The sequence below is a fragment of the Trachypithecus francoisi genome, unplaced genomic scaffold, assembly GCF_009764315.1.
Source record: "Trachypithecus francoisi isolate TF-2019V2 unplaced genomic scaffold, Tfra_2.0 Lachesis_group12, whole genome shotgun sequence".
NCBI lineage: Eukaryota > Metazoa > Chordata > Mammalia > Primates > Cercopithecidae > Trachypithecus > Trachypithecus francoisi.
Window position 1 is genome coordinate 3130335 of NW_022681457.1, and position 26892 is coordinate 3157226.

Genomic DNA, 26892 nt, shown 5'->3' on the forward strand with positions numbered 1-26892 from the left:
TGATTCCCGTGTTAAGAAGAGAGACGGATTGGGGAGCTGCCCAACGCTGGAGGTGGAGGTGGAATTCGAATCCCAGGCTGGACGCTGGAGCTCTCACCCGCTGTGCTAAGGCATCTTCCCCACTCCCCACAAGGGGGCGCCAGAGGCCGGGCGCCCGGTTTTGAGGGGGGGCTCCTCGTCCTGCCCCTCCCTCCTGTCCTCCCTCCCGTCTTCCCCGCTCCGGGCCCCACCCGGCTCAGACGGCTCCGGACGGGACCGTGAGCACAGGCCGCTCCGCGGGCGCCTCGGATCCCTGCGGGACCCCACCCCCGCCCAGCCTGCCCAGCCCGCTGCAGCCGCCAGCGCGCCCCGTCGGTGAGTGCTCCCAGCAGCGCAGCTGTCGCCTCACGACCCCCGCCCGAGCCTGCCCTGGATCTTCATCCCTGATCCCTGCTCCCCGCCACCCTGTCCCCAGTCTGTAACGGTCTCCCCAGGTGTTCCCCAGTCCCTCCCAGTCTTCACCAGTCCCCCCAGTCTGTAACCATGTCCCCCACTCCCCCAGCCCCCTCACTCTTCCTCCAGTCTTTTGCAGCCTCTCCCACTCCCCCAGTCTCCTTCATCCTCCCCCAACACCCCTCCCTATCCCCTGGCTAGAGATCCTCTCCGCTGGGTCTCCATCCAGGCCCTCATCCATATCGGCTAACTTGGCCCCTCCAGCCACCCAAGAGCCCCTCTCCTGCCTCACCAGCTCCATGGGCCACTGCTGATGGCATTCTCCCCAACTCTCTCTCAGGGCCCTCCCTGCCTGGGACACCGCCCAAAGCCCTCTCCCTCTGCCCACATCCCAGATCCTGCCTCTCTTTTCCGTTCCTGCCACTCCTTCACGAACTCCCTTTCCTTTTATCTCCCCCAACCCCTCGCCACCCCTTTTAAAAGTCTCATGATTTTATGGATTTTAGCATATTTGATTTGCAGTCATTTTGATGCTCAAATTGCTCCATTTTTGGCCATTGGGCACCCCTGCAAGCTGAGTCCTCCATTCCTGTAACATGCCCTATCCGCCTTTGAGCACTTCCTCACCCTCTGACCCAGGCTCATTTGTTCTTCCCTGCCCCGGCCCTGGAATCCACCATTTCTCTAAGGAGTCCCAGATTCTTTTAGTGGGGAATGGTATTTAGAGATTCCCATCTTACCAAAAGTTGATTCTCTGAAAAGATCAGTAAAATCATAAGCATCAACGGGACCAATCGTTTTTGTTTTTCTTTTTTAAAAAAAGTAAAGACACACACATACGGCTGGTATCAGAGATGAAAGAGGGGACATCACTACAGATCCTACGGTAAATAAAAGGATAGTAAGGGAAGATAGAGAACACAGTCTGGGTGCTGGAGGTGCTCATTGCTCCTGGATTGGTCATGGTTAACCTCCCTAACTCAGATCTTTAGACCTATAATAAGATTGCAAGCTCTGAGGTCAGGTTGCCTGGGTTTGCGTCCCAGCTTGAGCATTTTCTAGCTAAGTGATGTTGGGTAATTTATTGCTGTCTTCCTGAGCCTCCTTTGCCTTGTTAAAAAAGCAGAGATGAGGCTGGGTGCCGTGGCTCATGCCTGTAATCCTAGCACTTTGGGAGGCCAAGGTGGGCAGATCGTGAGGTCAGGAGATCGAGACCATCCCGGTTAACACGGTGAAACCCCATCTCTACTGAAAATACAAAAAATTAGCCGGGCGTGGTGGTGGGCACCCGTAGTCCCAGCTACTCAGGAGGCTGAGGCAGGAGAATGGCATGAACCCGGGAGGCGGAGCTTGCAGTGAGCTGAGATCGCACCACTGCACTCCAACCTTCAGCCTGGGTGACAGAGTGAGACTCAGTCTCAAAAAAACAGAGATGAGCCAGCATGGTGGCTCACACCTGGAGGCTGAGGTGGGTGGATCACCTGAGCTCAGGAGTTTGGGACCACCCAGGGCAACATAGTGAAACTCTGTCTCTACTAAAAATACAAAAAAAAAAAAAAATGAACTGGGTGTGGTGGCGCATGCCTCAAGTCCCAACTACTTGGGAGGCTGAGGCGGGAGAATCCCTTGAGCCGCAGAGGTGAAGGTTGTAGTGAGCCGAGATTGTGCCACTGCACTCCAGCTTGGGCTACAGAGTGAGACTCCATCTCCAAAAAAAAAAAAAAAAAAAGACAGAAGGAAAAGCAGGGATGGTAATAGACCTATTTTACAGGGTTATGAAGGTTAAGTGAGTTAGTACAGTGCCTGGCATGCAGTGATCATAAATGTTGCATCATTTTTCTTAACACCCAACAGCCCTCATGACCTGGGTACACCCAGGCAACCTTCTCAGCTCCATTTCTCAACCCTCCTCTTTGTGCCCCTGTGTCAACCACCCAGATATTTCATGGCTCCCAACACACCAGGACCTCTCATACCCCCAGACCTTTGCACGCGCCATCCTCTGCCTAAATCCCCTTGTCTTGCCTGCTCTTCATGGAGCAGCTCAAAAGTCAGCCCTGCCCTGAGTCTTACTGGTGCTGTGGTTAGTTTCTCACGCCCTTCTCTGGATGTCTGGCATGTGTCTAGGTCCTCATTACAGGCGCTGGGTGGGTGAGGGATGATCTCTGACTGGTTTCTGGGTCCACAGTACCTGAAGCATGGAGTGAGTGATTTCAGTGAAAATGTGTCAAATGATGGAAGCGTGAAGGGAGGAAGAAATGAATGAAGTGATTAAGGAATCTGTTTCTTCCAGGCAGCTTCTGTATCCTTCGCCTTGTCCATCTCTTGGTTTTCCATTACCACCATCAATCCCCCTTCTTCAACCATGTCACCATTAATCTTTCTTCTTTCTCTTCCTTCAGCTGGTTCTCTATAATCTCCTTTTTTTTTTTTTTTTTTTTGAGATGGAGTCTCACTCTGTGGAGTGCAGTGGTGGGGTCTTGGCTCACTGCAACCTCCGCCTCCTGGGTTCAAGTGATTCTCCTGTCTCAGCCTCCTGAGTAGCTGGGATTACAAGTGGCCACCACCATCCCTGGTTAATTTTTTGTATGTTTAGTAGAGACAGGGTTTCACCATATTGGTCAGGCTGGTCTCAAACTTCTGACCTCAGGTGATCCACCTGCCTTGGCCTCCCAAAGTGCTGGGATTACAGGCATAAGCCACTGCGCCCAGGTTTTTGTTTGTTTGTTTGTTTGTTTGTTTTTTGAGATGGGGTCTTGCTCTGTAGCCCAGGCTGGAGTGCAGTGGCATGATCATAGCTCACTGTAGCCTTGAACTCCTGAGCTCAAGCAATCCTCCTGCCTCAGCCTCCCAAAGTGCTGGGACTACAGGCATGTACCACCATGCCCAGCTAATTATTATTATTATTTTTTTTTGTAGAGATGGGGATCTCACTATTTTACCCAGGCTGGTCTTGAGCTACTGACCTCAAGCAATCCTCCTGCCTCGGCCTCCCAAAATACCAGGATTACAAGCGTGAGCCATCGTGCCTATCCCAATTCCATTCTTCCTCCTGCCACCCGCCATCTATGCTCTGTGACCACAAATATCTGTGCTCCTCCTCCTTCTCCACCCATCCGGCCACCCAGACAGTCTACACTCAGACCCCTTTCTTCCTCCTTGGCCGGGCCGCCCATGCTCATGCCCTCTCCCTATCCCACAGGCAGCTCTCCATCTGCACGTCTCTCCGTGAACCCAGTGGGCAGTGTGCAGCCACCATGTTCAGCTGGTTGAAGCGGGGCGGGGCACGGGGCCAGCAGCCTGAGGCCATCCGCACAGTGACCTCGGCCCTCAAGGAGCTGTACCGCACGAAGCTGCTGCCGCTGGAGGAGCACTACCGCTTTGGGGCCTTCCACTCGCCGGCCCTGGAGGACGCAGACTTCGACGGCAAGCCCATGGTGCTGGTGGCTGGCCAGTACAGCACCGGCAAGACCAGCTTCATCCAGTACCTGCTGGAGCAGGAGGTGCCTGGCTCCCGCGTGGGGCCTGAGCCCACTACCGACTGCTTTGTGGCCGTCATGCATGGGGACACTGAGGGCACCGTGCCCGGCAACGCCCTCGTCGTGGACCCGGACAAGCCCTTCCGCAAACTCAACCCCTTCGGAAACACCTTCCTCAACAGGTGTGCCAGCTGCGAGCCCGGGGCGCATCTTTCTTTTTCCTTTTGTTGAGACGTAGTTTCCGTTCTTGTCGCCCAGGCTGGAGCGCAGTGGTGCGATCTCAGCTCACGGCAACCTCCACCTCCTGGGTTCAAGCGATTCTCCTGCCTCAGCCTCCTGAGTAGCTGGGATTACAGACACCCGCCGCCACGCCCAGCGAGTTTCTGTATTATTAGGTACAGACGGGGTTTCACTATGTTGGCCAGGCTGGTCTCGAACTCCTGGCCTCAAGTGATCCACCCGCCTCAGCCTCCCAAAGTGCTGGGATGACACGCGTGAGCCACCGCGCCCGGCCCTGGGGGTGCATCTTGCTGTCCCCCTTCTCTGTCCCCTCCCTGACTGTGTTTCCCTCCTTCTCAGCCCCAATTCCCTTCTCTCTACCCAATTCTTCCCATGCCTGTCTCTGCTCTCTTATTCAGGGGAGCACCTAGGCTAGTGAAGTCAGCATGCCTGGTTCAAATCCCGGCCAGCTGCGTGGCCTCAGGCAAATGACTTGACCTCTCTGCCCCTCTTGTAGCCTCATCTGCAAAATGGGGATCAATCACCTTGGGCCAGGTGCAGTGAGACTGTGTCTAAAAAAAAAAAAAAGGATCACCATGGTCTCTATGCCATGGTTGCTGTGAGGACTTGGAACAGCACCTGGTGGCTGGGTGCGGTGGTTCATACCTGTAATCCCAGCACTTTGGGAGGCCAAGGTGGGCAGATCACCGGAGGTCAGGAGTTCGAGACCAGCCTGGCCAACATGGCAAAACCCTGTCTCTACTAAAAATACAAAAATTAGCTGGGTGTGGTGGTGCATGCCTGTAATCCCAGCTACTAGGGAGGCTTCGGCAGGAGAATCACTTGAACTCGGGAGGCGGAGGTTGCAGTGAGCCAAAATAGTGCCATTGCAATCCAGCCTGTGTGACAGAGCAAAACTCTATCAAAACAAACAAACAAACAAACAAAAAAACCAGCACCTGGCACAAATTAAGTGCTTACCGAACATGAGCTGTGACTGGTTACAGCTCTGAGATGGTCCTGGTCGCCCTTTTTCTGTCTGGAGTCTTTCTTTGTCCATACAGGATGCTCTGTCATGCGGTCCTGAGTTCCTCTTCATGGTTTCCCTCCTTCTGTCCTTCCCTGTGTTGACCCCTGACCCTCCCTCTACCCCCCAGGTTCATGTGTGCCCAGCTCCCCAATCAGGTCCTGGAGAGCATCAGCATCATCGACACCCCGGGTATCCTGTCGGGTGCCAAACAGAGAGTGAGCCGCGGTGAGTGGGGCTGCACCCTGGGGTCTGAGGGAGGAGGGGCTGGGTCCTGGACTCTTGGGTCTGAGGGAGGAGGGGTTGGGGATCCGGACTCCTGGGTCTGAGGGAGGAGGGGCTGGGGGCCTGGACTCTTGGGTCTGAGGGAGGAGGGGCTGGGGACCCGGACGGACCCCTGGGTCTGAGGGAGGAGGGGCTGGGGGCCCGGACTCCTGGGTCAGAGGGAGGAGGGCCTGGGGGCCCCGACTCCTGGGTCAGAGGGAGGAGGGCCTGGGGGCCCCGACTCCTGGGTCTGAGGGAGGAGGGGCTGGGGGCCCCGACTCCTGGGTCAGAGGGAGGAGGGCCTGGGGGCCCGGACTCCTGGGTCAGAGGGAGGAGGGGCTGGGCCTGGACCCCTGGGTCTGATGGACGAGGACCTGGGATCTGAACTCCTGGGTTTAGAGGAGGAGGGGCGGTGTCTCCACTGGGACCTGGGCCTGCGTCCTCTGGCCCTGGCTGGCAGGGCAGCCGCAAGGAGCTAGTGGAAGCCGTGACTGCTCAATGCTGGCTCACATTGATGGGTGGGGGAGGCGTGTGAGTGACCACGTGGTGGGAGCGGGCAGGAGCCGCACGTCTGGGCAGGCAGGAAGGATGGGAAGGGAGAGATGAAGAGGGACAGGGATTCCGAGGCAGTGAGACAGCAATGCAGGGAGACACAAGGCCCAGAGATGAGGCAGAGCCTGGGCAGGGGAGGCTGGGCCCTATGAGCTCCTGGCTCTGCGTCTGGGCCACAGATGGGGCTGAGAAGAGGATGGGAAGGGAATCTGGGTGGGGGCCAAGGCCAGGCCTGGAATTTATAAACAGCTGTGCAAGGAGAGCGGCAGGGGGTGAATTCCAGCGGGGGCCTCCGGGTGTGCTGAGCCCCCACCACTCCTGCCCAGCCCCGCTCAGCATCTGTGGACCCCCAGCCCCACGAATTTGTGTCACCCACCCCCCATGGCCTCGGAGGCCGGGAACTGGGGCAAAGGAGGCTGCCATGTGGGGCAGAGGGGATGAGAGGCCCTGGTGAGGAGGCTGGGCCTGGGGTGGGGCGGGGACGCCGGGGGTGACGGTGTCCCTGGCTGCCGTCCAGAGGCCCCACGGGAGAAAGGCAGGAGGCAGCTGCAGAAATGATTGGGAGGACGTGCTGCCAGCTGAGGGGGAGGAATTCCTGGGGCTCCCACCCCAGGGCCTGGGCCTGGGACAACGGGAGGGAGCGGCTCTCTCAGCCAGGGCAAGGGTGCCAGCAGGGGCGTCCAAAGGCCACGGGGTGGTGGGGGAGTGGGGAACGGGGTCTCCCTTCCTGGCCTTGAGGGTAGAGGAAGAGGAGGAGAGAGTGTCCAGCTGTTGGTGTGTGTGTGTGTGTGTGTGTGTGTGTGTGTGTGACTTTGTGTATATCTTGGGAAAGTGTGTCACTGTGAATGCACTCCTGGGTGTGGTGGTTCCATACATTTGTATATAGCAGTGGACGTGCCTCATCATGGCCTTGGCTCTGAGGTTGTGTGACTTTGAATTGTGTACCTGCCTCTGTGTGTGTGTGTGTGTGTGTGTGTGCGTGTGCCTATAATTGTGGCTGGATGACTTTGTTTTGTTCGTTTGTTTTTGCGACAGAGTCTCACTCTGTCACTCAGGCTGGAGTGGAGTGGCACGATCTCAGCTCACTGCAACCTTCGCCTCCCAAGTTCAAGTGACTCTTCTGCCTCAGCCTCCTGAGTAGCTGGGACTACAGGCACCCGCCACATCCATGTCTGGCTAATTTTTGTATTTTTTTTTTTTTTTAGTAGAGACAGAGTTTCACCATGTTGGCCAGGCTGGTCTCAAACTCCGGACCTCAGGTGATCCTCCTGCCTTGGCCTCCCAAAGTGCTGGGATTACAGGTGTGAGCCACTGTGCCCAGCCTGCTGGATGACTTTGTGTGACTCTGAAGGGCTGTGTAGGGCTATGAGAGACTTTGTGGGATTGTGTGCAACTGATTCTGTCTCTATATACTGTTATATTGTGAAGTGTGTGTATAAGTGTGTGTGTGTGAGAGAGAGACATAAAGGGCATCTTTTGTCTATGTGTCTGTGGATTTAGTGTGTATCACTGTGGGTGTGAGTCTGACTCTGTGTGCCTGTGCGTGAGATGGTCTAGGCATATATGTGTATCTGGGCTGTGTGTGACTTTGTGTGGCTGCGTTGGGCGGTACAGGGCTGCGGGGATTTTGTTGGGCTGTGTGTGACTACTTGTGATTGTACCTCAGGATACAGTTGTGTGCTTCTCTGTGGTGTTGTGTATGTGAGAATGTGTGTGTGTACAGGAGTGTATCTTTTGTGTAACTGTGTGTAACTGTGTGTGTGTCTGTGTGGGTACCTTTGGGTTCGGGAGGGCATGGGAGGTTATGTGTGTGCATTTGTGTCTGTGTGGGTGTGCACGTGTGCCTCTGTACCTGTGTGTTCGTGCAGGTCTCTGTGTCTGTGATGTGTATTCATCTCACATTGTCTTTGTGATTGTGTGACTACAAATATCTGTGCAGGTCCCAGATTGTGAACACGAGTGTGTCTGGGAGCCTACATATTGTAGTAATTGGCCGTTTGTGTGTGTGTGTGCTACTAGGGGTGTGTGTGTGTGTGTACGTGAGCTCATGTGTGTGTCTGCCTCTGCATGTAAGATGTGTGAACACACATGTGTGATTGTAGCATAGTAAAGCCCTCAGATCTGTGCTCTGCTACTTTTATTTATTCATGCTGTGCTACTTTTTTTTTTTTTCCCCAACAAAATGGAGTCTTACTCTGTTGTCCAGGCTGGAGTGCAGTGGTGTGATCTTGGCTCGCTGCAACCTCCACCTCCTGGGTTCAAGCAATTCTCTGCCTCAGCCTCCCAAGTAGCTGGGATTACAGGCACCCGCCACCATGCCCGGCTAATTTTTTTGTATTTTTAGTAGAGACGGGGTTTCACAATCTTGGCCAGGCAGGTCTTGAACTCCTGACCTCGTGATCCACCCGCCGCGGCCTCCCAAAGTGTTGGGATTACAGGCATGAACCACCGCACCTGGCCTATTTTCTGCTACTTTTAAACTGTTTTTGTGTAAACCGCTCTTTGCCTCAATTTTCTTATCTGCAAAATGGTAATAATAGGCTGGGCGCAGTGACTCACGCCTGTAATCCCAGCAGTTTGGGAGGTCAAGGCGGGCAGATTACCTGAGGTCAGGAGTTCGAGACCAGCCTGGCCAACGTGGTGAAACCCTGTCTCTACTAAAACTACAAAACTTAGCTGGGCGTGGTGGCAGACGCCTGTAATCCCAGCTACTTGGGAGGCTGAGGCAGGAGAATTGCTTGAACCCAGGAGGTGGAGGTTGCAGCGAGCCAAGATCGTGCCACTGCACTCTAGCCTGGGCGACAGAGTGAGACTCTGTCTCAAAACAACAACAAAACACACACACACACACACACACACACACACACACAAAATGGGAATAATAATACTAGCAGCCTCATAGTTGCCGTAAAGGTTAAATTTGTTAAAACGTACAAAGCACTTAGAAGGTGCACACTTGTGTGTGCACACAGTAGGTGCTGCGGAAAGCCCAACAATGCCTGGTTTTCCTGGGGGAGTGCTGTTGTGGGCCCAAAGTTCCTTTCTGCCACGTCTCCCATCCCACACTGACTCAACCTCTCTCCCTCCTTCCCTCCCCTACCTTGAGACACACTTTCCAAATCTGGGCCAGTGTGTGTTTGTGGAGACGCCGGGAGGGAGGGGGGCTCCAGCTGCTGTCCCTGCAGTGACTTGGCCCTTCTCCCCCAAAACAACGCCCCCCAACCCCATCTCGGCCCCTGCAGCACCCGCAAGAAGGCTGCTTCCTCCCAGGCACGATGGGCGTGAGTGCCAGCTCCCTGGAGGAGCACAGGGGCCCATGGGGCTCCTTTTCTGTCACCTCTTACCTGTGTGTCTTGAGTAAGTCTCCTAAATTCTCTCTCTTTTTTTTTTTTGAGATGGAGTTTTACTCTTGTTGCCCAGGCTGGAGTGCAGTGGCAGGACCTCGGCTCGCTGCACCCTCCGCCTCTTGGGTTCAAGTGATCATCCCGCCTCAGCCTCCCGAGTAGATGGCATTACAGGCGCCCACCACCACACCCAGCTAATTTTTTTTGTATTTTTAGTGGAGACGGGGTTTCACCATGTTGGCCAGGCTGGTCTCGAACTCCAGACCTCAGGTGATCCACCCTCCTCAGCCTCCCAAAGTGTTGGGATTACAGGCATGAGCCACTGTGCCTGGCTAGTCCCCTAACTTCTCTGTGCCTCATTTCCTTATCTGGAAAATGGGGTCAGAACAGTGGCCACCTCCTGGGGTTGTTCTGAAGAGTCACTGAGTGAGCTCTAGCTGGAGGGCGTGAAGTTAGTAAATCAGGGCTAGCTCCCTGTTCTGCCAGTTAACTCTTCGTCCTCCGGGTTCCCACTCTGCGTTCCCTCCTCCAGGAAGTCCTCCCTGACCCCCCAGGCTGGGGGCTGGGTCAGGCACCGGCCCTGGGCTCCCACAGCTCCCTGGGTCCCCCTGCCCACCCTGGGCTGACCACTCAGGGGCCAGGTCTGTGTCCCCAGTGGACTGAGGGATGTAAGGACAGGGCCGGCACTGCCTCGGCCTCCACACAGCAGGGACTGCAGGGGGTGCTTCCCGGTGGGTGACATCACCATGACTTGCTAAGCGCTTAACGTACATCCAGCACTGTTTTTAAAAAACAGTTTCGCCAGGCACGGTGGCTCGGTGGCTGGTGCCTGTAATCCCAGCTCTCAGGGAGGCAGAGGCGGGAGGATAGCTTGAGCTCAGGAGTTCGAGACCTGCCTGGGCAATATAGCGAGACCCCGTTCTCCACAAAAAGGAAGAAAAAAAGAAGGACAAAAAATAAAAAATGAAAAACAGTTTCATTGAGGTTTAACTTACATGCCATAAAAGCTCATTACGGATGGGATCAGTGGCTCACGCCTGTAATCTCAGCACTTTGGGAGGCCGAGGTGGGCGGATCACGAGGTCAAGAGATGGAGACCATCCTGGCCAACACAGTGAAACCCCATCTCTACTAAAAATACAGAGACTAGCCGGGTGTGGTGGCACCTGTAATCCCAGCTACTTGGGAGACTGAGGCAGGAGAATCGCTTGAATCCGAGAGGCAGAGGTTGTAGTGAGCTGAGATCGCACCACTGCACTTTAGCCTGGTGACAGAGCAAGACTCCGCCTCAAAAAAAAAAAAAAAAAAGCTCAACCATTTAAAAAAAAAGAGAGAGACAAGGTCTTGCTCTGTCTGCCGTTGGAGTGCAGTGACACAATCGTGGCTCACTGCAGCCTCCAACCTCTGGGCTCAAGTGATCCTCTTGCTTCAGGCTCCTGAGTAGCTGAGACTACAGATGCATGCCACCATGCGTGGATAATTTTTTATTTTTATTTTTTTCTGTAGAGACAGGGAATGTCATCTTGCCTAGGCTGGTCTCAGACTCCCAGACTCAAGCGATCCTCCTGCCTCAGCCTCTCAAAGTGCTGTGATTACAGGCATGAGCCACTGTGCCCAGCCACCTACATCATTTTTAAGTGTACAGTTCAATGCCAGGCATTATTTTAAGCTCTTTATATATATATAAACTCATTTATATTATTTTAATCTTCACAACAGTCCTTTTTATTTTGGGCGGCGGGGGGTGGGGGGGCGGACAGAGTCTCACTCTGTCACCCAGGCTGGAGTGCAGTGATGCTATCTCGGCTTTCTGCAACCTCTGCCTCCCAAGCTCAAACGATTCTCGTGCCACAGCCTCCCGCGTATCTGGGACCATAGGCATGAGCCACCAACAATAGGCTAATTTTTTTGTATTTTTAGTAGAGATGGGGGTTTTGCCATGTTGGCTAGGCTGGTCTTGAACTCCTGGCCTCAAATGATCTGCCTGCCTCAGCCTCCCAAAGTGCTGGGATTACAAGTTTGAGCCATCACACCTGGCTTCACAACAGTCCTTCTATGATCTGCATTTTACAGAAGAGAAAACACAAGTTCAGAGAGGTTAAGCTACTTTCCTAAGATCACACAGCAGATCGGAGCAGAGGAGGGATTCAAATCCAGGTATTCTAGACAGCTAAGTCAGGGGGTCTCAATCAATGCTCGCCTCAGCATTGCTCGCTGGTGATTAAATGAGTGAACAAGCAAAGATGAGAATGGGTGGATGAAGGAGTGAATGAGGAAATGAATGGTGAAAGGAATGAATGAATGAGCATGGGAACCCATGGCTGGGATGGGTCCTTCATCAGAGCAAGAATCTTGTCTGTGTGTTCTCTGCAGTATCTCAGGCTCCCAGGACAGGGCTTGGTACACATGAGACTCTCAGTAAATATTGCTAAATCAATGCAAAATATTTAACATCTCAGCCTGGCCAACATGGTGAAACCCCATCTCTACTAAAAATACAAAAATTAGCCAGGCGTGGTGGTGCATGCCTGTAATCCCAGATACTTGGGAGGCTGAGGCAGGAGAATCGCTTGAACCTGGGAGATGGAGGTTGCAGTGAGCTGCATTCATGCCACTGCATTCTAGCCTGGGCAACAGAGTGAGACTCTGTCTCAAAAAAAAAAAAAAAAAAAATCTGCTATGGCAAGAGCACAGCTATCCAACATGAACTGTAGTTGCTAGATCATGGGGGGAATCCAACAGGTCCTGGGGAGAAGCTGGGGTGACACAGGCATGAGGCAGCCTTGGGGTTCCATAGAAGCACGGGGGGATCTTTTAGCAAACATGTCAGTATTTTTTTTTTTTTTTTTTTTTTTGAGACAGAGTCTTGCTCTGTCGCCCAGGCTGGAGTGCAGTGGCGCGATCTTGGCTCACTGCAAGCTCCGCCTCCCGGGTTCACGCCATTCTCCTGCCTCAGCCTTCCCAGTAGCTGGGACTACAGGTGCCGCCACCTCGCCTGGCTAATTTTTTGTATTTTTAGTAGAGACGGGGTTTCACCGTGTTAGCCAGGATGGTCTGGATCTCCTGACCTTGTGATCCGCCCACCTCGACCTCCCAAAGTGCTGGGATTATAGGCGTGAGCCACTGCGCCCGGCCTCATGTCAGTATTTTTAACAACCTACACATGCACACCTACAAAGCACACCACTAATAACTGGTTAATGAATGAGCGAATGAAAAAATGGCGGCCTGGAGGCTGTGCACGGTGGCTCACTCCTGTGATCCCAACATTTTGGGAGGCTGAGGCAAGAGGATCACGAGCTCAGGAGTTTGAGACCAGCCCGGGTAACATAGTGAGACCCCATCTATATATAAAAAAAAAAAAATTAGCCACGTGTGGTGACACGCGCCTGCGGTCCCAGCTACTAGGGAGGCTGAGGTGGGAGGATTGCCCGAGCTCTGGGAAGCGAAGGTTTCAGGAAGGCACGATCCCGCCATTGTACTCCAGCAAAGGAAAAGGGGGATGATTGCCCCTGTGACCAGATGGCTTGAGGACCTGAGGGGCTGGGACCAGAGTGAGGGGGGAAATTCTGGGAACTGGGGAACCAAAGCAGTGGTACCCACTGAGGGCCCTGGCTATTTTGCCTAGACAGGATTTGGACAGCCAACAACGTGAACATCTTTACAGTCCAATATGCAAGAGAATGGATGCTACTGAATGGCTGGAGGGTGGGGGTCTGACTTCTGTCGCTTGCGTCCCTGTCTCTCCACTCCCACTCCAGGCTACGACTTCCCGGCCGTGCTGCGCTGGTTCGCGGAGCGCGTGGACCTCATCATCCTGCTCTTCGACGCGCACAAGCTGGAGATCTCGGACGAGTTCTCGGAGGCCATCGGCGCGCTGCGGGGCCATGAGGACAAGATCCGCGTGGTGCTCAACAAGGCCGACATGGTGGAGACGCAGCAGCTGATGCGCGTCTACGGCGCGCTCATGTGGGCGCTGGGCAAGGTGGTGGGCACGCCCGAGGTGCTGCGTGTCTACATCGGCTCCTTCTGGTCCCAGCCTCTCCTCGTGCCCGACAATCGGCGCCTCTTCGAGCTGGAGGAGCAGGACCTCTTCCGCGACATCCAGGGCCTGCCCCGGCACGCCGCCTTGCGCAAGCTCAACGACCTGGTGAAGAGGGCCCGGCTGGTGCGGGTGAGTCGTCCTGGGGGCTGGGCGTGCATTCTTGGAGGAGGGTGCAAGGGGAGCCCCTGCCTTTCCTCCGTCCTCCCCTACCAGTGCTGTGAGTCCCTGACTTATCAGTGCCCAGGTTAGTTAGTTCTCTTGAAGTTGGGTCATTCTGGCACAGAGTGGAGCAGGGAGGAAGAACTGTATGGAGACTCATTCCTCTGCCTTTGGATTTCTGTGTCGACTCCGTGTCACCCTGGCTTCACTGTCCTGGTATTTCTATTTCTTCTTTCTCTTCCTCCTCCTCCTCCTCCCCTCTTCTTCTCTGCCCCCTTCCTCCCCTCCTCCTTCTCCTCCTCCTCCTGCTTCTGTTTCTGCTTCTCTTTCTCTCCCCTCCCTCCCTTCCTTCCTTCCCTCCTTCCCTCCTCTGTTCCTCTCTCCCTCCTCCCTTCCTCCTTCCTTACATCCTCTTTCCTTTCCTCTTCCTTCTTTTTTAAGAGATAGAGTCTCGCTCTCTTGCCCTGGCTGGAGTACAATGATGCAATCACAGCTCACCACAGCCTTGAACTCCTGAGCTCAGCTGATCCTCCCTCTTCAGCCTGCCCCAAGTAACTGGGACCACAGGTGCATGTCACCACGCCCAGCTAATTTTTTACTTTTTGTAGAGTCTGGGTCTTACTGTGTTGCCCAGGCTGGTCTTGAACTCCTGCCCTCAAGTGAGCCTCCCCTTTCGGCCTCCCAACGTGCTGGGATTACAGGCATGAGCTATATTGAATTTTTGAGCTTCCTGTAAAATATAGACATACCAATACTCATTATTCTACCCTTCTTGTTTATTTTTTGATAATTTATAAGATTGTGGCTCAAAGGTTTCCAAGTTCATTGGTTTATTCCACAAATATTTCTTTTGCTTTTCCTTTTTTTTTTTTTTTCTGAGACGGAGTTTTGCTCTTGTTGCCCAGGCTGGAGTGCAATGGCACGATCTCAGCTCACTGCATCCTCCGCCTCCCGGGTTCAAGCAATTCTCCTGCCTCAGCCTCCCAAGTAGCTGGATTACAGGCGCCCACCACCATGCCCGGCTAATTTTGTATTTTTAGTAGAGATGGGGGTTTCTCCATGTTGGTCAGGCTGGTCTCAAACTCCCAACCTCAGGTGATCCGACCGCCTCGGCCTCCCAAAGTGCTGGGATTACAGGTGTGAGCTACTGTGCCTAGCCAATCAGGGCTCTTTGAATTCCTTCATTGTTTTATCCCCAGTGACCGGAACAGAATTGGTGCTCTGTAAATATTTATTGAATGAATGACATTGAACAAACAGTTGCATTGAACAACATCTCCTCTATGCCTGGCTTGGTGTTGGGTGGTGCAGGAGACACAGCAGTGACCACGGTGGTTCCAGTCCTGTCCTGCTGAGGCTCCCAGTCCTAAATAATCAAGGCAGTTCCAGGGCTCAGTCCTCACTGGGGCTCCTGGAGAGGGGACAGACCCATCCCCAGACAACGATGACCCAGTGTGGTCAGAGCTGGGGCGAGGTAGCTGAGGCAGGCAGAGAGGGCTTCTTTGGAGGAGAGGGCATCTGAGGGGAAATGTCAGTGTTGAACCCAGTGTAGACAGTGTGCATAACTCAATTAGAGGCTGAGGATGTGGCTGAGATCAGAGGTGGTGTGGGTTGTGTCCGGGAATCTGTGCTTTGTCCCAAGGTCACTGGGGAGCCATGGAAGGGTTTGGAGCAGGGAAAGGAGAGAACGCAGTGTAGACAGTGTGCATAACTCAGTTTGAGGCTGAGGATGTGGCTAAGAGTCAGACCCCTGGAGATGATGTGGATTGTGTCCGGGAATCTGTACTTTGTCCTGAGGGCACTGGGGAGCCATGGAAAAGTTCAGAGCAGGGAAAGGAGATAATTAGACTCAAGCTGCCTTTTGGAGGGTGGATTCAAGGCAGGTGAGTCTAAGAGCCTGGAGACGAGGCAAAAGGCTTGGAGGTTCCTGGATCAGGGCAGGCCTTGCGGAGGGAGAGGAGAAAGGAGAGCGTCGGTTTCAGAGCAATTTTGGATGTCGAATGGAACATTCTCAGGGGAGGCTGCCAGGGTGGAGGCGGGGCAGGAAGCTGGGCAGGCAGGGAGGCCATGAAGGTTCTAGGGGGTGGAGGAGCCTGAGGTATTGGTTTAAGGAGCAACGAAAGTGGGTGAGTCAGAGCCCCCACCCCCACCCCAGGAATCCTCCTTGGGAGGGAGCGGCCCAGTGTGGACGGAGCTGCCACTCCTGGAACCTTCGGAATTCACCTTGCGCTCCTCTGCCCAGGCGGCTCTGCAGTGTCTGTCCCTCTCTTTTTCTGTCTCTGTATCAGTCCCTTTTCTACCTCTCTCTCAATCTCTTTCTTCTCCATTTTTATTTTCCCTTTTATTCTAACTGCCTTTCCTTCTCCTTCTCACCCTGTCTGTCTCCTCCTGTCTCTCCATCTCTCCCCCGCTCCGCCGCCGCCTTCTCTCTGTCTTCCTCCTGGTCTTACTTAGACTCCCCCAGGTTCGTTCCCGCGGGTTCCTTGGCGGGAGCTGGAGCACAAGGCTCAGGGACAGAGGGGTGGGGCCGGGCCAGACACCTGGTGCCCCCGCCGGGCTGGGGGCGGCTCCGGAAACCCAGACAAACCCCGGAGTCAGGGACCCAGCCCCGGCCCAGCCCGCCTTCCCACCTTATCTCTTCCTGGCACCTTCCCCTGCTTCCTCTCTGGAAAAGCCATCAGCGCCCTCCCGCCTCCCCTCCTTTGGTCCCTATGGAGCCGCCCTTCGGCCCTGCCCCCTGACTCCATTGGCCCGCTCTCACAGGCCCCGCCCCCAGCCCGGCCACACCCCTGCCCTGATTGGTCCTTCAGACCCTTAGGCACTCCCTCCACCTCTTCCTGCTGGTTCATCCATGGCTCCCCAGTGCCGCTCAGGACATAGGAGCATGGGATTCTGGGTTCGCTGTGACCAAGGCTCACTGCCCCTCTGAGGTAATCACCCTTCTCCCAGTGCCTCAGTTTCCCATCTGTACATTGGAGGCTGTGGACGAATCCTCTGGCTCTAGGTCCTTCGACTGAAGTGATAGCTGCTAGAAGGGGCGATTTTATGATGCTGTGATACGTGAGACCAAGATCTTGGGAGGGTCTGATTCTAAAGACGCCAAGATGCCCCAAGCCTTCAGACCACATTCACTGCAGTGGCCCAATGACATTCATTCGGCAGTTGCCAAGCACATGCGGCACTCTTCTAGGCTCTGGGGATACAGCAGGGCACAAAGATAAATTCCTTTTCTCATAGAATTACTTTTTAGTGGGGAAGCAGACATTAAACAAATCAATAGTTATGAAGAAAAAAGAAGCGGAGGAAAGAGGGGCTGGCGAGGGACTATTTTAGAGCTGTCTGAAGGAGAGCAAGGGGTGAGAGGAAGGGGCGAGCCAGGTGGCAACTGGGTGGAAGAGCAGTCGATGCAGTGAGAACAGCATATGCAAAGGCCCTGGGGCAGCCATTTACTTGATGTGTTTGAACTGAGAGCCTAACGGGTCTGGAGACAGGGTGATGGTGGAGGGTGGAAGAGATGAGGATTTAGAACCAGTCAGGGACCACCAACATTCTCAGCATTCTAAATCCGTGATTCTTTAAAATATATATATATATATATATTTTTTTTTTTAGTTGGACTCTTTCTCTGTCACCCAGGCTGGAGTGCAGTGGCACGATCTCGGCTCACTGCAACCTCTGTCTCCTAGGTTAAAGTGATTCTTGTGCCTCAGCTTCCCGAGTAGCTGGGACTACAGGCAGGTGCCACCACACCCGGCTAATTTTTGTATTTTTAGTAGAGACGGGGTGGGGGTGGGGGGGGGTCTCACCATGTTGGCCAGGCTGTTCTCGAACTCCTGACCTCAGGTGATCTACCGGCCTCGGCCTCCCAAAGTGTTGGAATTACAGGCACGAGCCACGGCGCCTGGCCTAAAAGAATTTTTTAACAAGTCTTTTTTATTGAACATTTAAGACCATCTCATGGAAACGCATTCATACTTTATCAGACATGATTCTCCCATAACTCATCCCACCAGCTCCCAGGGCCTCTTTCCTAGAGGCAATTGCCGTAAGTAGTTTCTTGTGTCTCTTTCCAGATATGTTGCATTTTATAAAAGCATTTATTTACTCTTTTTTATTTTATTTATTTATTTATTTTCTGAGACGGAGTCACACTCTGTCGCCCGGGCTGGTGCAATGGCACATGCCAAATTCCACTTAGGGCATCCTGGGATGGAGCTGTCCAGGAATGCTGACAAGACAATTAGCTCTGAGTCCTAAACTGGAGGGAGAGGCTTAGGCTGGTATGCAGATTCCGGAGTGGACCTCTTTAAGGGATGTTTAAAACTGGGAGGGACTGAGCTCACTTAGTTAGAAGAGAGGAGGAACCCAGGGTGAGCCCCAGCAGGAGGAGGCCATGGGGCTCACAGTGTGGTGCCGCCACCTGCAGTACCTGTAACTTGTCAGAAATGCAAATTCTCGTCCAGACAGTGGCTCTTGCCTGTAATCCCAGGTACTGGAGAGGCTGAGGCGGGAGATCCCTTGAGCCCAGGAATTTGAGGCTACAGTAAGTTATGACTGCACCACTGCACTTCTGGCTGGTCAATAGAGCAAGACCCTGTCTCCAAAACAAAACAAAACAAAACAAAAAAAAAGCTGATCAGGCGCGGTGGCTCACGCCTGTAATCCCAGCACGTTGGGAGGCTGAGGCGGGTGGATCACCTGAGGTCAGGAGTTCAAGACTAGCCTGGTCAACATGGAGAAACCCCATCTCTACTAACAATACAAAAAAATGGCCGGGCGCGGTGGCTCAAGCCTGTAATCCCAGCACTTTGGGAGGCCGAGACGGGCGGATCACGAGGTCAGGAGATCGAGACCATCCTGGCTAACATGGTGAAACCCCGTCTCTACTAAAAATACAAAAAATTAGCCGGGCGAGGTGGCGGGCGCCTGTAGTCCCAGCTACTCGGGAGGCTGAGGCAGGAGAATGGCGTGAACCCGGGAGGCGGAGCTTGCAGTGAGCTGAGATCCGGCCACTGCACTCCAGCCCGGGCGACAGAGTCTCCGTCTCACAAAAAAAAAAAAAAAAAAAAATTAGCCAGGTGTGGTGGTGCACACCTGTTAATCCCAGCTACTTGGGAGGCTGAGGCACGAGAATTGCTTGAACCCAGGAGCTGGAGGTTGCAGGGAGCTGAGATTGCACCACTGCACTCCAGCCTGGGCAACAGAGCGAGAATCTGTCTCAAAAAAAGAAAAGAACGAAAAGAAGAGAAACGCAAATTCTCATGCCTCAGGCCAGACCAAGTGAATGGGAATCTCTGGGAGTGGGGCCAGCAGCTTGTTTTAACAAGCCCCCTGGTGGACCCTGACGCAGGCTCAGGTGAGAACTCTTCCCACAGGTTCATGCTTACATCATCAGTTACCTGAAGAAAGAGATGCCCTCTGTGTTTGGGAAGGAGAACAAGAAGAAGCAGCTGATCCTCAAACTGCCTGTCATCTTTGCGAAGATTCAGCTGGAACATCACATTTCCCCTGGTGACTTTCCTGACTGCCAGAAAATGCAGGTGGGAAGCTGCCCGGGAGGGGATGCTGCCCGGGAGGGAGTGTTAGGGGGTGGGTGATGGGAAGGTTGGCTTCTGGAAGCTCTGAGATGGGACCTCAAAAGCCGGAGGGATGGGTGGCAGGTTCTGGAAAGCGCCTCCCTCAAATAGTTCTGTGGGAGCATGGTTTTAGGAGTCAGGCTAGGGGAGTGAAGAGAAAACCCGAAATAACAGTGTCTAAATTAAGAGAGAGGGTTTTTCTTTCTTTGCTCCACAAAACTCCCAGAAAGTGGTCCGGGACTGGTTTGGTGCTTTACAGAGCCAGGGCTCTAGTCCCCTTCTGTCTTATTTCTCTTCCATGCCTGGCCTCCAGGCCCAAGCAACCTCATGGTACAAAAGGGCTGTGAAGGCTTCAGCCACTGTGTCTGCGTTCCAGCCAGCAAGAAGTTGGGAAAGGGAAGAAAAGTATACAGTCTCTTTAAGAATGCTTTTTGTTTATTTTATTTTTCATTTATTTATTTATTTGAGCCTTAAATATTTATATTTGTAAAATATAAATATTTAAAATATATACGGTTGGGTGCAGTGGCTCATGCCTGTAATCCCAGCACTGTGGGAGGCCAAGGCAGGTGGATCACCTGAGGTCAGGAGTTCGAGACCAGCCAGGACAACATGGGGTGAAACCCCGTCTCTACTAAAAATACAAAAATTAGCTGGGCATGGTGGCACGTGCCTGTGGTCCCAGCTACTCGGGAGGCTGAGACAGGAGAATCGCTTGAACATGGGAGGCAGAGGTTGCAGTGAGCTGAGATCACGTCACTGCAGTCCATCCTGTGTGACCAAGTGAGATTCTGTCTCAATAAATAAATACTTTAAAAGATTTATTTATATATTTTTTAGAGATTTATTTATGTATTTTTCAGAGACTCTGTTGTCCAGGCTGGAGTGCAATGGTGTGATCATACCTCATTGTATACTTGAACTTCTGGGCTCAAGGGTCCTTCTGCCTAGCCTCTAGAGTAGCTGGGACTACAGGCACATGCCATACCTAGCTAACTTTATTTTTTTTTTTTTTGAGACAGTCTCACTCCGTCACCCAGACAGAAGTGCAGAGGCATGATCTTGGCTCACTGTAACCTCTGCTTCCCGGGTTCAGGCTGTTATCTCACCTCAGCCTCCCGAGTAGCTGGGCCTGCAGGCATGTGCCATCAAGTCCAGATAATTTTTCATACTTTTAGTAGAGACGGAGTTTTGTCATGTTGGCCAGGCTGGTCTCCAACTCCTGACCTCAAGTGATCCTCCTGCCTTGGCCTCCCAAAGTGCTGGGATTACAGGCAGGCGCTGCCATGCCTGGCCAAGAACACTTTCTAGAACAGTGCTGTCCAGCAGTACTTTCTTTTCTTTTTTTTTTTTTTTGAGGCGGAGTCTCGCTCTGTCGCCCGGACTGGAGTGCAGTGGCCGGATCTCAGCTCACTGCAAGCTCCGCCTCCCGGGTTTACGCCATTCTCCTGCCTCAGCCTCCCAAGTAGCTGGGACTACAGGCGCCCGCCACCTCGCCCGGCTAGTTTTTGTATTTTTAGTAGAGACGGGGTTTCACCGTGTTAGCCAGGATGGTCTCGATCTCCTGACCTCGTGATCCGCCCGTCTCGGCCTCCCAAAGTGCTGGGATTACAGGCTTGAGCCACCGCGCCCGGCCTCCAGCAGTACTTTCTACAGTGATGGAAATGTTTCATTCTGCACTGTCCAATATGGTAGCCACTAGCCACATTAAAATAGAATGTTACATTGTATTTCTTTTTTCTTTTTTTTTGAGATGGAGTCTTGCTATGTTGCCCAGGCTGGAGTGCAGTGGCATGATCTCGGCTCACTGCAACCTCTGCCTCCTGGGTTCAGGCAATTCTCCTGCCTCAGCCTCCTGAGAAGCTGAGATTACAGGCGTCCACCACCACGCCCAGCTAATTTTGTATTTTTAGTAGAGATGGGGTTTCACCATGTTGTCCAGGCTGGTTTCGAACTCCTGACTTCAGGCGATCCTCCCACCTTGGCCTCCCAAAGTGCTGGGATTACAGGTGTGAGCCACTGTGCCCGGCCTGTATTTCATTTTAATGAATGTAAATAAGCACATGTGGCTACTGGCTGCCCTACTGGACAGGCTAACAGTAGAAGCTGCACATGCAACCTGTGCTTGCCTCAGTGGACTTGAACTTAGTCATACTCTGGCTGCCAGGGAATCCAGGTTGCAACCTAGGAGCCCCAACCCTTCAGAGTCGTGATCAGCTGGCCTCTCTGCCTTGGCTCAGGAAATTCACACAGGGCTGTGAAAGGAACGCATCTTTGCAGAGATGGTCCTGGTGCAGTCCGGGCCACTAAGAGTTGGCCGTGTGAGCAGCAGCATGATGCCAAGCCCACCCTACAGTGTGCGCTAGCACAAAGTGACTTCTTCAGTGGGGAGGGGGTGGTCCCAGGGACCCCTGATCTCTTCATCCCAAACCTCACCTCCAAATTTGGCAGCCAGCCACTCAGTCCTTTCTGCGTGGTGTGATAGCGCAGTGGCAGGAACTGAGCTTTCTGAACTTTTTTTTTGTTTTTTTGTTTTGTTTTTGAGACGGAGTCTTGCTCTGTCGCCCGGGCTGGAGTGCAGTGGCCGGATCTCAGCTCACTGCAAGCTCCGCCTCCCGATTTACGCCATTCTCCTGCCTCAGCCTCCGGAGTAGCTGGGACTACAGGTGCCCGCCACCTCGCCTGGCTAGTTTTTTGTATTTTTAGTAGAGACGGGGTTTCACCGTGTTAGCCAGGATGGTCTCGATCTCCTGACCTCGTGATCCGCCCGTCTCGGCCTCCCAAAGTGCTGGGATTACAGGCTTGAGCCACCGCGCCCGGCCTTGAACTTTTTTTTCTCCCTTCCCTTGTTTGTCTTGAGACAGGGTCTTGCTCTGTCACCCAGGCTGGAGTACAATGGTGCTATCTCGGCTCACCGCAACAGCTGTCTCCCGGGGTTCAAGAGATTCTCCTGTCTCAGCCTCCCAAAGTAGTTGGGACTGCAGGCGTGCACCATCACACCTGGCTAATTTTTAATTTTTTTTTTTTTTTTTTAGAAATAGGGTTTTGAGACCAGGTGCAGTGGCTCATGCCTGTAATCACAGCACTTTAGGAGGCTGAGGTGGGCAGATTACCTGAGGTCAGGAGTTCGAGACCAGCCTGGCCAACATGGCAAAACCCCGTCTCTACTAAAAATATGAAAATTAGCTGGGCGTGGTGGCAGGTGCCTGTTATCCCAGCTACTTGGAAGGCTGAGCCAGAAGAATCGCTTGAACCCATGAGACAGAGCTTGCAGTGAGCCAAGATTGCGCCATTGCACTCCAGCCTGGGCGACAGAGCGAGACTTGTCAAAAAAAAAAAAAAAAAGAAATATGGTTTTGCCATGTTGTCCAGGCTGGTCTTGCACTCCTGGGCTCAAGTGATTCTCCCACCTCAGCCTCCCAAAGTGCTGGGATTACAAGTGTGAGCCACCCATGCCTGTTGAGTTGTTTTTTTTTTTTAATTTTCAATGTTGTGCATGCTGGCTGGGCAGCTAGAGTCCAGTAGAGGGCGGTTAGGGTTCTGGGCCAGTGTGGATGCTCTGAGAAAGGTATACTTGATGCGAAAACATTGAAATCCTTCTCTGATAGCTGGCAGAGGGTTGCTGCTCTCACTCATCGGAGGGTCCCCAGCACCCCCACCCTCCAGTAATTCTGGGGTTTAGGAGAAAGCCTCCGGGACCTTGTGGCCCAAGTATCTTCTGAGTGGTGGGTGCCCGAGCAGAGCAGGTTGTTCAGATCTTCAAATACTTCTGCATGTGTCAGTAAAGAGCTGCCACCCTGGCTGGGCGCAGTAGTTCACACCTGCAATCCCAGCACTTTAGGAGGCTGAAGTGTGAGGATGGCTTGAGCCCAAGAGTTTGAGACCAGCCGGGGCAACATAGCGAGACCCCCGTCTCTACAAAAAAAAATTTAGCTGGGTGTGATGGTGTGTGCCTGTGGTCCCAGCTACTTGGGAGACTGAGGCCAGAGGATCGCTTGAGGCTGGGAGTTGGAAGCTGCAGTGAGCTATGTTGGTGCCACTGCACTTTAGTCTGGGTGTCAGAGCGAGACCCTGTCAAAACAAAACAAACAAAAAACAGCCGGGCATGGAGGCTCATGCCTGTAATCCCAGCACTGGGAGGCTGAGGCAGGTGGATCACAAGGTCAGGAGTTCGAGACCAGCCTGACCAACATGAAACCCCGTCTCTACTAAAAATACAAAAATTAGCCGGGTGTGGTGGTGTGCGCCTGTAATCCCAGCTACTCAGGAGGCTGAGGCAGGAGAATCGCTTGAAACCGGAAGGCAGACGTTGCAGTGAGCTGAGATCGTGCCATTTGCACTCCAGCCAGGGCAACAAGAGCAAGACTCTGTCTCAAAACAAACAACAACCAAAAAACCCACAACAGCTGCCTCCCTGAGCTTCTCCAGTGTCCTGGTACCACCTTGCAGCCTGAGGGCCTCAGGGATGGCGCCGCTTGAATTTTGGGTCCCCCGTCCCCCACCACAGGAGCTGCTGATGGCGCACGACTTCACCAAGTTTCACTCGCTGAAGCCGAAGCTGCTTGAGGCGCTAGATGAGATGTTGACGCACGACATCGCCAAGCTCATGCCCCTGCTGCGGCAGGAGGAGCTGGAGAATACCGAGGTGGGCGTGCAGGGGGGCGCTTTTGAGGGCACCCACATGGGCCCGTTCGTGGAGCGGGGACCTGACGAGGCCATGGAGGACGGCGAGGAGGGCTCGGACGACGAGGCCGAGTGGGTGGTGACCAAGGACAAGTCCAAATACGACGAGATCTTCTACAACCTGGCGCCTGCCGACGGCAAGCTGAGCGGCTCCAAGGCCAAGACCTGGATGGTGGGGACCAAACTCCCCAACTCAGTTCTGGGGCGCATCTGGAAGCTGAGCGACGTGGACCGCGATGGCATGCTGGATGACGAGGAGTTCGCGCTGGCCAGTCACCTCATCGAGGCCAAGCTGGAGGGCCACGGGCTACCCGCCAACCTGCCCCGTCGCCTGGTGCCACCCTCCAAGCGGCGCCACAAGGGCTCCGCCGAGTGAGCCGGCGCCCCTCCCATGGCCCTGCTGTGGCTCCCCAGCTCCAGTCGGCTGCACGCACACCCCTGCCCCAGCTCACACATGCCCTGCCTGCCCTCCCTGCCCAGCTGTAAGGGCCGGGGGTCTCCCTCCCCATTACCGCCAGACACCCCGGTGGAAGGATTTAGAGGGGACCACGGGAGGGACAAGGCTTCTCTGTCCGCCCTTCACACCTCCAGCCTCACGTTCACTTAGGCACATCACACGGACACTGGCACACGCAGGCATCCATCCATCCATCCATCCTTCATTCAAATATTTATTGAGCACCTACTATGTGCCCAGCCTTGTTCTAGGCACCGGGCATTACCACAGAGAACAAAATAGACAAATACATCTGCCCTCATGGAAGGTGACATTCCCAGGAGAGGGTACTTACACAGTCACACAAACACACACTAATTCCTGGCAGGACCCCAGCCCCTTCCCTGGGTGAGCAGCCCTGTGGTTGAAATGACTGATAGACCCTCTTCTGCTCCGCTTCCTCCTGCCCAGCCAGGCAAGACCCTCAACCCACTCCATCACATCCTCAGGTCTCGGGACCATGGGGGGCTCAGAGGGGAGACACAGTCTTCTTTCTTTCCTTCTTTCGGACCTTCCTTCCTTCTTTCCTTCCTTCCCTCCCTCCCTCCTTCCTTCCTTCTCTTCCTTCCTTTTTTGTTTTGTTTTTGCCCCAATTCTGTCCACACCCATTCCCTCCCTCCCTCCCTCCCTCCTTCCCTCCCTCCTTCCTTCCTTCCTTCTTTTTCTTTCTTTCTTTCCTCTCTCTTTTTCTTTCCCTCCCTCTCTTTTTTTTTCTTTCTTTTCTTTTCTTTTTTTAATAGTCTTGCTCTGTTACCCAGGCTGGAGTGCAGTGGTGAGATCTCAGCTCACTGCAACCTCCACCTCCTGGGTTCAAGTGATTCTCGTGCCTCAGCCTCCCGAGTAGCTGGGACTGCAGGCATGAGCCACCACGTCCAGCCAATTTTCGTACTTTGAGTAGAGACGGATTTTCACCATGTTGGCCAGGCTGGTCTCGAACTCCTCATCTCAGGTGATCTGCTTGCCTCGGCCTCCCAAACTGCTGGGATTACAGACATGAGCCACCGTGCCCAGCTTCACACCCATTTCTTTTAAAAGGATCCTGTAGCAGGAAGAAAAACCCCTTCCATCCCACTCCTCCGAGACTGTACCCCCTTGGAGGTATTTCCATCCTCCACTTGGCCGTGGCTGGAAATGCCCAGCCAGCTCCTGGCCCCCTGGAAGCCTCCCCACAGCTGGTGGTCTGGACTTAAGGATTGCAGGGCCACCGCCTCTCTGCCCATCACCATTCCATATTTAAGTGGAGCCCCTACATAGAAAGGCCTTGGGGCTTTATTTTAGTCTCCTTTTCAGGGATGTCGTGGGCGGGGGAGGGGGGTTCTTGGTGCTACAGCCCTCTCCCCACCCCTAAAGGGACCCCGACGCTATCTGCTGCCTTCATCACGTATTAGTGCTTGACCCTGCCAGGGGACCTCACGGAAAAGATGGGGAAGAGCAAAATACATGGAGACGACGCCCCCTCCAGGATGCTCGCTGGGATTCCCACGCCCACCATTGTCCCCCACCCCGTGGCTGGGAGGGGCCTCTGAACGGAACAGTGTCCCCACAGAGCGAATAAAGCCAAGGCTTCTTCCCATGTGGCAGTCAGGCTGACTTGGGACAGGGATCGCCCGCCCTCCCCCAGGGAAGGAGAGAGCTGGGCAGGATTTGGGGTTGGGGGAGGCCCCCTTCCGTGCTCTCAGGGGCGGGGTGGAGTCCGTGACTCAATGCAGCGAGGCCTGGTGACTCAGGCCTGGGCTGGGGGCCAGACCGGCATATTTTCCGAAGAAAAGTGACTCTGGGGCCCTCCCCCCGGGACATCCCTCCCTCCCACCTCCTGTGGCGGGGGCCTGGGAACCAAGCCCTGGGGCGTGCGCGGTGTTTGTGTGTCTTCGGGCACGAAGTGCTCCCCTAGCCCCCGCCCTGCCCAGCAACGTGCCCTTGCACAACCTGGGTACATAACTCCCGACGCGTAACACCGGGGACACATACTGCTTTCCTTGCCCACACGCGTTGCCAGGAGTGTGCGCGTGCTCACGTCCTGGGGGCTGTTCGCCAGAGCTGGGCAGCGCACCGTACGCGCCCCGTCCCGCGCACTCACACCCAGGCCACACCCACGGCGTCCCGGGACAGGCTGGCCGCGCTCTCATCCCGCCCACGCGGGGCCAGTTTCGCGGCTCGTGGCGCCCCCTGGCGGACGTTTAGGAGACAGACAGGCTGTGGTCTCCAAAAATCTCTGTCCCAGGCGGTCGGGCGCTCAGGTCTCGGGGCTACGATCCAGGGCCTGTCACCTTTCCAAAGCTCTGCGCAAGGATCCAGCTGAGTTCAGTTGCGTGTGATCATGAGTGTGGCGCCTTCCCTCTCTGTGCCTTTTTCCTTTATGAGTCCAAAGTTACTTTTATGAGGTCTGGTTCCCTTTGATTTGTTTTGTTTTTGAGACAGGGGCTTGCTCTGTCACCCAGGCTGGAGTACAATGGTACAATCACGGCTCACGGCACCCTCCAACTCCTGGGCTCAAGCGATCCTCCCACCTCAGCCTCCTGAGTACCTGGGACTACAGGCGCACACCACCACGCCTGGCTAATTTTCAAATTTTTGGCAGACACAGTATCTCACTATGTTGCCCAGGCTGGTCTTGAA

General features: G+C 54.1%; 1 protein-coding gene across 1 annotated transcript; it reads left to right on the forward strand.

The window, feature by feature from the left end:
• Positions 1-163: 163 nt before the first annotated feature.
• Positions 164-24580, forward strand: EHD2 (EH domain containing 2). The gene is made up of 6 exons (XM_033223837.1): positions 164-354; positions 3635-4093; positions 5288-5385; positions 13079-13491; positions 18897-19061; positions 23605-24580. Exons 2-6 carry the CDS (start codon positions 3690-3692, stop codon positions 24154-24156), a joined length of 1632 nt encoding a protein of 543 aa, XP_033079728.1. The 5' UTR covers positions 164-354; positions 3635-3689; the 3' UTR covers positions 24157-24580.
• Positions 24581-26892: the final 2312 nt, after the last annotated feature.